Source organism: Urtica dioica, chromosome 5 (genome assembly GCF_054948205.1).
Source record: "Urtica dioica subsp. dioica isolate 48M chromosome 5, U.dioica_male_clone48M_v1_H2, whole genome shotgun sequence".
In the NCBI taxonomy this organism is placed as follows: Eukaryota; Viridiplantae; Streptophyta; class Magnoliopsida; order Rosales; family Urticaceae; genus Urtica; species Urtica dioica.
In genome coordinates, this window is record NC_142760.1 from 7,362,867 (window position 1) to 7,373,037 (window position 10,171).

Below are 10,171 nucleotides of genomic sequence, written 5' to 3' on the forward strand. Positions count from 1 at the left end.
GATACTTGACGCTTGTCGAAACGTCTAAGGAACTAGCATCCGAGGTTGAAAGTCCGTTAGTTATTGGATTCAAAATTACTTGAAAAATATAGGGTCCAGTGTCGGGATTAGATTTGAGTCGGTTCGGAATTCGATAACGAGTTACTTCCTTAAATCTAAACTCTTATCAATTTCCAAAATTCCAAATCCGACATCTCGACTCAAAAACCCGAACCCAAACAAGTCACACGACCAAACACGAATCCAACTAACTAGTCACAAAATTCTTAGACTTGTCATTAAATCCACATTTCAAATTCAATTCTCACGTCTCAAAATCCCTAACAAACTAGAATATCTCAACATCACAAAACAACCAAAGCAAATTACCTAGCCAAACAAGTCTCACGGCCAAACAAAAGAATGCTCACGGCCAAAGGCACACACATGGCCAAAAATATTTCAAACTCACATTCATAATTCCAGCTTCAATACCCTGTTTTCAAAAATTCATAACTCACTCAATTCTCAACGGATTTACATGTTCTTGGTCATTTTAGAAACCTCATGACGTCTATTATCCAAGAAAAATATCAACAAATCCAAGTTAAATCGGTACCAAACTGCCCACGTCAATTTACAGAGGCTGTTCACAGCGAGCTCAAAATCCTCAAATCATTCAAAATCGACTCAATTACACAAATCCGAGCTAGGAACATCATTAACCAAGTCCAAAAACCAAATAAAACCCATCAATTCCACTGATTTTAGCTCGGATCAAAAAGCCCCAAATCAAACTTCTCAAAACCCTAATCTCCAAAATCTTCAAATCAGCCATGGAAGAATCCTTACCTCGCTGGAAGAAATGAGCTACCCAACCCGTCAACTTCCTCTTTTCCTCGTCGGAGACACTCACCGGAGCTCCCGGGACTCACGGCGCTTCTTCTTTCCTCAGCGAGGCGCGCGCGCACGGAGCTCGAGGCTCGAGTTGATGGCGCACGAGGATGGTGAGCGGGGAAGAAGAAGAACGAGGATGAAGGGGTGGTGATGTGGTTGGTCGGCCGGAGAGAGAGAGACTCGGTGGTTGTTGTTGTCAATTTTTTTTTCTTCTTTATTACTCTTGCAGGTACAACGCGTGAAGAAGGAGAAAAAGAGAAGATATAGCACGTGAAGAAGAAAGAAAGAGAAGAGAGAGAAGGTGAGGTGGCCGAATGAGAGTGGAGAAAAAGAAGGGGATAAGAACGCCACGTGGCATCTTCTCATTGAGCCACACGTCTCTTGAAACCACTCCTCAAAAATCTTTTTCTTTCACTCTCGTCCCTCAATTTGTTGCACTTTAATCCTTTCCAAATAAATCCTCTCAAACTCGTCCTTAATTGTAAAAAAATAATCATAAAAAATAACCGAGAATTTCTTATTAATTCCCGTTATTTTAAATATATTTAAGGGATTTCGGAATTTATTTTCACTCCTGAGATTTTAAGTCTCCGAGTACGTTCCGAATAAATTTATTCGGAAGTTAATATCGAGGTTACTCGAATATCCTTATTCCGAAATTCCATCGACCTTAAATACATTTATGATTATTATTGTTTTTTTTCTCCAAGATATTTAAAATTTAAGGACGTCTCATGTGCAACAAGAATTTGATTCAAAATAAAACTCGTTTATTTTATTCAAATTCACAAGTCGAGCGTTGCAAAAGTTTGTGTATTACAATCTCTACCCCCTTAGAAGAGTTTCGTCCTCGAAACTTAGAACAAGGCAGGGTATTTCTTTTGCATTTCGCTCTCAAGCTCCCAAGTAGCTTCTTCTGCGGAGTGTTTCTTCCACAGTACTTTGACTAGAGGTATAGTCTTATTCCTCAAGACTTTCTCTTAGCGATCTAGGATTGCAACAGCTGGTTCTTCATATCTGATGTCAGGCAAAATTTCAACCTCTTGATCTTGAAGTACATGTGAAGGATCAGACATGTATTTCCGCAACATCGATACGTGAAACACATCATGAAGGTTGGACATAGACGGCGGTAGGGCTAGGCGATACGCTGCCTTGCCTACTCGTTCTAGAATTTCAAAAGGTCCAACATATCTCGGGTTGAGCTTTCCTTTCTTCCCGAATCTCATGACACCACGCATCGGAGAGACTTTCAAAAAGACTTTCTCTCCTGCCTCAAACTCTAGAGGTCTTCTACGCTTATCTGCGTAGCTCTTTTGACGACTTTGTGCTGTCTTCATCCGGGCTTGAATTTTCTTGATCGCTTCGGTGGTCTGCTCGAGCAATTCAGGTCCGATGAACTCGCTCTCACCAGCTTCATCCCAATGAACTGGAGAGCGACACTTTCGCCCATAAAGAGCTTCATAGGGTGCCATCCCAATTGTCGCTTGGTAACTATTATTGTACGAGAACTCTACCAAGGGAAGATAACGACTCCATGAGCCGTGGAATTCCAAAACACACGCTCGGAGCATATCTTCTAACACTTGGATCGTACGTTCACTTTGGCCGTCGGTTTGGGGATGAAAGGCAGTGCTGAATTTCAATCGCGTCCCCAAATGTTGTTGTACACTCTTCCAAAATTTAGACGTAAAACGAGCATCACGGTCAGAGACGATTGAGCTAGGAACTCCATGTAGACGGACAATCTCTTTGATGTAGAGTTCAGCTAGTTTATCCACGGTGTGAGTAGTCTTGATGGACAGAAAATGAGCTGATTTGGTCAACCTGTCGACAATGACCCAGACTGAGTCATGACCAGCTGTGGTTTTTGGCAAACCTGACACAAAATCCATCGTTATCTGCTCCCACTTCCACTGTGGAATCTCAAGTGGTTGTAGTAGTCCAGCTGGTTTTTGATGCTCTGCCTTAACTTGTTGACAAGTTAGGCACTTCTGAACAAACTCAGCTACATCTCTCTTCATTCCTGGCCACCAATATACCTTTTTCAAGTCTTGATACATCTTTGTCACATCTGGATGTACCGAATAGGGTGTCCCGTGAGCTTGTACCATCAATTGCTTTCTGACTTCCTCGTTGGATGGTACACAAACTCTTCCATTGCACCTTAGAACCTCGTTCTCATCCAACTTGAAGTCACCTTCTTTACCATTTTGAGCCTCAAACATCTTCCCAAGAAGATATTCGTCTGCGTACTGACCATCTTTGATCTGTTCCAGCAACATCGGACGTACGCTGAGAGCAGCTAATCTCCCAGTGATCAACTGAAGTTCTAGCTGCTGAACATCATCCTTTAGTTGAAGAGATGTTTCAACCAAACTTGCTAAGGACGCTACAGATTTCCGGCTAAGCGCATCTGCGACTTTATTTGCCTTACCAGGATGATAATGTAAATCAAAGTCATAATCATTCAGGAGTTCCATCCAACGTCCTTGGCGCATATTCAACTCCTTCTGAGTGAAGAGATACTTTAACGTTTTGTGGTCTGTATAGATGTCACAATGGACTCCGTACAGGTAGTGTCGCCATATCTTGAGTGCAAACACTACAGCAGCAAGCTCTAGATCATGGGTAGGATACCTGGTCTCGTAATCCTTCAGCTGTCGCGAGGCATAAGCGATGACCTTTCCATGTTGCATCAAAACAGCGCCCAAAGCTTGCTTAGACGCGTCGCAGTAAATAGCGAATCCATCGACTCCTTGTGGAATGGTGAGCACTGGAGCGGTTGTCAGCCTGTTCTTGAGCTCTTGGAAGCTCTTCTCACAGGTCTCGGTCCAAAGGAACTTCTGTCCTTTACGGGTTAGTTAGGTTAGGGGCATGGCCAACTTAGAGAATCCTTCCACAAACTTCCTATAGTAGCCAGCAAGACCCAAGAAACTTCTTATTTCAGTGACTGTCTTTGGCTGACTCCACTGCCTCACGGCTTCCACTTTAGCAGGATCTACCATGATACCAGCGCTACTGACAACATGACCAAGGAATACTACACGCTCCAGCCAAAATTCACACTTCGAGAACTTGGCGTATAGTTGCTTTTCCCTCAGCCTTCTTAGCGCTAGCTCCAGATGCTACTCATGCTCTTCGTTAGTTTTCGAGTAGATTAGAATGTCGTCGATGAACACGATCACGAACTTATCCAGAAAGTCCTCAAATACTCGGTTCATCAGGTTCATGAATGCTGCCGGCGCGTTAGTCAATCCAAACGACATAACTAAGAACTCGTAATGACCATATCGAGTACGGAAAGCAGTTTTCGGGATGTCTTCATCTCGAACCTTCAGCTGATGGTATCCCGAACGCAAGTCAATCTTCGAGAACACTGTCGCCCCTGACGGTTGATCAAAAAGATCGTCGATCCGCGGCAACGGATACTTGTTCTTGATCGTTACTTGGTTCAATCCACGGTAGTCAATACAGAGCCGTAGAGAACCATCTGCTTTCTTAACAAACAAGACTGGTGCTCCCCAAGGCGAATGGCTTGGTCGTATGAACCCTTTGTCAAGCAACTCTTGTAGCTGCGTCTTCAGTTCTTTCAATTCCGCTGGAGCCATACGATATGGAGCTTTCGATATCGGAGCTGTGCCTGGAATGAGTTCTATGTTGAACTCAACTTCTCGATCAGGAGGTGGCCCTGGAAGATCTTCGGGAAAAATATCAGGGAAATCTCTAGCAACTGGAATCTCCTGTAGCTGCGGCTTGACCGTCTTCGTGACGTCTACCACGCTTGCAAGGTAACCAGCGCATCCCTGATGCATCATCTTCATGGCCTTCAGCGCCGATACGATCGGAAAACTCGGTTTCCGAGAGGAACCTTGGAAGTGCAGCGGTCCAAGTCCTGGGTTCTGGAATAGAACCGACTTCTTTTCGCAATCTATGATTGCATGGTGGGTACTTAACCAATCCATTCCAAGGATTACGTCATAGTCCACCATTTCCAATTCTATCAAGTCTGCTTTCATTATCCGATCATGAACTTGGATTGACACATCTCTATACCAGTATAATGACTGGTACTTTTCCCCAGAAGGCGTAGCCGTGACGAACGGGTACGAGAATTCCTTCTGATACTCAGCTAACTGACCAGACTTCCTAGATGCGATGAATGAATGCGTGGCTCCTGAATCTATCAATGTATATGCAGAGAAGGAATCCACGAAAATCTGACCTGTGACAACGGTGGACGACCCTGCTCGCACATCATCTTCACGGATGGAGAAGACCCTGGCATTGGCTCTCGGCTGCTCTTTGGGTGCATGGGTCTTTACTTTTGGATTCTCACATACCCGAGACAGATGACCCTCTTTCCCGCATTTGAAACATACCAGCGCACGAGCATAACACTCTCCCTCGTGCGATCTGCCACACCTTCGGCACACGGGCGGCTGATTGCTTCCAGAGGTCCTAGGCTTTTAACTAGGCGGCCCTGACCGTCCGCTATCTTCACGGCCTCTGTACCGGTTCACCGACTGTGATCGGTTTCCAGAACTTCCCTGAGGTCGATAACTCGAGCCTTGCTAGGACCTCATTCCGTCTCCTCACTGCGGCCGACTCTCCCATCCTGACTGGGATCTGAATCTTTTCCTTGATTCACTCTGCTTTGGGCCAGCAGCTTCAGAAGGTGTTGCAACAATTGGTTTCGGTGCAGGAGTTCGATCACGCTCGCGCCAACCAGCAATCCGCAAAGCTCTTTGCACGGCGTTGGCATAAGAGCGAGGTCCATCATCGCCGCTATCCACTTGGCTCACGATATCCACGTTGAGCCCATGCATGTACTTCATCTTCCTAGCCTGATCAGTAGCTACTAGGGAAGGAGCGAACCTTGCTAACGTGTCGAACTTTGTCGTATATTCTGATACTGACATTGAACCTTGTTGTAGGCTCATAAACTCGCGCACCTTGTTCGACAGGTTAGCTTCACTCAGGTATTTCCCATGGAACAGATTGAGGAAATGGACCCACGTCATTGAGTGGACATCCTCAGACGACGCCACCACTTCCCACCAGCCCCTAGCCTCATCCTCCAGTTCATTCACAGTGCAAGCTACTCTCTCGTTATCAGACAGCTGCATGTAATTGAAGATCTGCTGCATCTTCTTTACCCAGTTCTCAGCTGCAGCTGGATCAACATGGCCATCAAACGTCGGAGGCTTCTGCTTACGAAACCTCTCGTATACCGGCTCGCTCACAGGAGGAACGACGTCAGGAATATGGAAGTTGAGCTCCTCAAGAGGATCCATAGGCACTGGCAGTGGATTATCTAGTCGTTCTCCTGGAACTGGAGGCACTGGGTGCTGTTGAGGCGGCGCATTCAGCCTCGTTAAGATTCCAGCGATCGTGCAGTTCTGTTCCTCTAGCTGCTGGGCGAACCTCTGATTCATCTCATCTCTCTGGGTCGCGTCGGCAGCTTGTCTCTCCAGCGCGCGTCTAATCTCCGTGAGATCCGCCGCTGTAACATTCTCGGCATTAGACGGGTTTCGTCTAGGGCCCATGCCTGCTCAATTCTATACATGGAAGAGGGCACGGTTTAAATCCAAGTCACAACATCGAGAATGCGAGAAAAGAAACCAGTTCAACACACGATCCAAACTCAAAACGACATTTCACAAACATTTCTCATATCTACATCAAGTCAAAAGATATATGCAACATGCATTCATGCATTTACTCTTTACACGTCACATGGCAACTAACGCTATCTATACAAATCTAGACTCCCAAAAAGAGACTAGCCTTCTCCGAGGCTTAGTCAAGACGGGTTTAAAAAAAAAAGTAATCTTGACGCTGCTACTAACTACATGCGTCCTATCAACAAACAAGGCAACATTAAGCTCACCATGATCCCACAATTCGTACCGGAAACGTGTATCTCAAGTCTACAGAAAAGGCTAAACCTGGGCTCTGATACCACAAAACCTGTCACGACCCGCGACCTCTCGTCGGCGGCTCACGGGCCGAGACGGTGGGGTTACGTCTCAGATTTTAACATCAATATATAACAATATATCTCATATCAGCGGAAACAGAATCAAATCAACATAATAACCATAATACTTATATTAAACATAACACGATCATATATAAGTACTATAAGTGGTTATACGAAAACCTGGGTAAATTTTTCGTTGTTTAACTTTAGGAATTAGAGCCTTATAGCGACTCTTATTTATACACAAGCTCCCTAATTTTAAGTATATATACAAGGGATAGTTTGGGGATCATAGTTTACGAAAGGGGTTTAGCAAAATATAGATATTATTATAGAAGGATTTGAACCCGGATGAGTTCCCATTAGCCCAAAGGTCAAGAGATACACGTCTGGTCTTCATCTACGACTTCCTTATTCACATCGGCGCCTTGCCCTTCTCTACATTACAAAGGGTCATAAAACTATGAGTCGATTGACTCAGTAAGTGGGAGTCTATCCTAGAAAAATAAAAGCGACTAATGCCATGTGATAACATATGACGTGCAAACAGGCACATAAGAATGCAATGATGCAAATCTAACAAGTTCTAGAGCATGACTGATGCGCGCATACTCTAACTAATACTTGTCGTCTTTAGGGTTACACACATCCCCCGCTATAACCTTCAGAACGACAAGAGACCAGCCTTAGACTTCGAGCAGTAGTAGTCCGGCGGCCTAAGAGTTTTAACATCTATCTGGGATCCACTAATGGTACCACTTCATTCGACGTCGACGCCACCCCCAGGCCCTCATAGCCCGTCAAGGTCTTCAGGCCTTCATAGCCTGGCAACAAAGTCGGGTACGACTCTTGGTCGACTCCCCGCTCTTCAGGCCTTCATAGCCTGGCAACAAAGTCGGGTACGACTCTTGGTCGACTCCCCGAGATATGAGTACTCAGCGTCATCCCCCAGGCCCTCATAGCCCGTCAGGGTTCATTTCCTTTTGGTACCATCGACACATCAATTCTTTAGGGTTCGGGTACTCTGTAGTACTCAGAGTACACACCTATGCTACTTACAGGAGAGCGACTCGGGTTAAATCCCGAAAGAATTATCATTTTACTTTTATGCTCGTTAGTGTTTTAAGTTGAAGACTCGGAATATGACTCCCGGTACTTCTACCCTCGGCTCGAATCCGAGAGTCCAACATGCTATCCTGTCACCTCAGATCTAGCTAAACTCTATGGTTAGCAGAGGGATCTAACTACATCAAAGTAGCAACGTGGCTGGTTCAAGTTAGCATTTGAACCTATGGGTATAAACCCAACTAAATTTTCCAAAAAGAGTGGCCGAAGCCTTAATCTTTGGTGTTTGTGTCTTTTAAGGCTTTTCCTACTCTTTTATTATTAACACGTAAATGCACGTAAACAGGATTATTCCCTTGGTAAGTAGTTGACTTATGTCTCCACACTTACCTGGAATACTGTGATAGAAGCTCGACGACCTCTGGCGATGTCTTGCTTTTCACGTTCTCTGAGATACTTGACGCTTGTCGAAACGTCTAAAGAACTAGCATCCGAGGTTGAAAGTCCGTTAGTTATTGGATTCAAAATTACTTGAAAAATATAGGGTCCAGTGTCGGGATTAGATTTGAGTCGGTTCGGAATTCGATAACGAGTTACTTCCTTAAATCTAAACTCTTATCAATTTCCAAAATTCCAAATCCGACATCTCGACTCAAAAACCCGAACCCAAACAAGTCACACGACCAAACACGAATCCAACTAACTAGTCACAAAATTCTTAGACTTGTCATTAAATCCACATTTCAAATTCAATTCTCACGTCTCAAAATCCCTAACAAACTAGAATATCTCAACATCACAAAACAACCAAAGCAAATTACATAGCCAAACAAGTCTCACGGCCAAACAAAAGAATGCTCACAGCCAAAGGCAACACATGGCCAAAAATATTTCAAACTCACGTTCATAATTCCAGCTTCAATACCCTGTTTTCAAAAATTCATAACTCACTCAATTCTCAACGGATTTACATGTTCTTGGTCATTTTAGAAACCTCATGACGTCTATTATCCAAGAAAAATATCAACAAATCCAAGTTAAATCGGTACCAAACTGCCCACGTCAATTTACAGAGGCTGTTCACAGCGAGCTCAAAATCCTCAAATCATTCAAAATCGACTCAATTACACAAATCCGAGCTAGGAACATCATTAACCAAGTCCAAAAACCAAATAAAACCCATCAATTCCACTGATTTTAGCTCGGATCAAAAAGCCCCAAATCAAACTTCTCAAAACCCTAATCTCCAAAATCTTCAAATCAGCCATGGAAGAATCCTTACCTCGCTGGAAGAAATGAGCTACCCAACCCGTCAACTTCCTCTTTTCCTCGTCGGAGACACTCACCGGAGCTCCCGGGACTCACGGCGCTTCTTCTTTCCTCAGCGAGGCGCGCGCGCACGGAGCTCGAGGCTCGAGTTGATGGCGCACGAGGATGGTGAGCGGGGAAGAAGAAGAACGAGGATGAAGGGGTGGTGATGTGGTTGGTCGGCAGGAGAGAGAGAGACTCGGTGGTTGTTGTTGTCAATTTTTTTTTCTTCTTTATTACTCTTGCAGGTACAACGCGTGAAGAAGGAGAAGAAGAGAAGATATAGCACGTGAAGAAGAAAGAAAGAGAAGAGAGAGAAGGTGAGGTGGCCGAATGTGAGTGGAGAAAAAGAAGGGGATAAGAACGCCACGTGGCATCTTCTCATTGAGCCACACGTCTCTTGAAACCACCCCTCAAAAATCTTTTTCTTTCACTCTCGTCCCTCAATTTGTTGCACTTTAATCCTTTCCAAATAAATCCTCTCAAACTCGTCCTTAATTTAAAAAAAATAATCATGAAAAATAACCGAGAATTTCTTATTAATTCCCGTTATTTTAAATATATTTAAGGGATTTCGGAATTTATTTTCACTCTTGAGATTTTAAGTCTCCGAGTACGTTCCGAATAAATTTATTCGGAAGTTAATATCGAGGTTACTCGAATATCCTTATTCCGAAATTCCATCGACCTTAAATACATTTATGATTATTATTGTTTTTTTTCTCCAAGATATTTAAAATTTAAGGACGTCTCATGTGCAACAAGAATTTGATTCAAAATAAAACTCGTTTATTTTATTCAAATTCACAAGTCGAGCGAAGCAAAAGTTTGTGTATTACAAAACTCTACAGAGTTCATCAGTTGTTGACATTAGATGTCAACAATGGACGTCAATTGTTGACATCAAATGTCAACAACTGATGAACTCTGTAGAGT

General features: G+C 43.9%; 1 protein-coding gene across 1 annotated transcript; it reads right to left on the reverse strand.

Moving 5' to 3' along the window:
* Positions 1-1,856: 1,856 nt before the first annotated feature.
* On the reverse strand, positions 1,857-3,884 carry LOC149395055 (uncharacterized). The gene is made up of 4 exons (XM_089614196.1): positions 3,815-3,884; positions 2,988-3,727; positions 2,704-2,755; positions 1,857-2,305 (listed from the first exon to the last, which is right to left on the reverse strand). Exons 1-4 carry the CDS (start codon positions 3,882-3,884, stop codon positions 1,857-1,859), a joined length of 1,311 nt encoding a protein of 436 aa, XP_089470322.1.
* Positions 3,885-10,171: the final 6,287 nt, after the last annotated feature.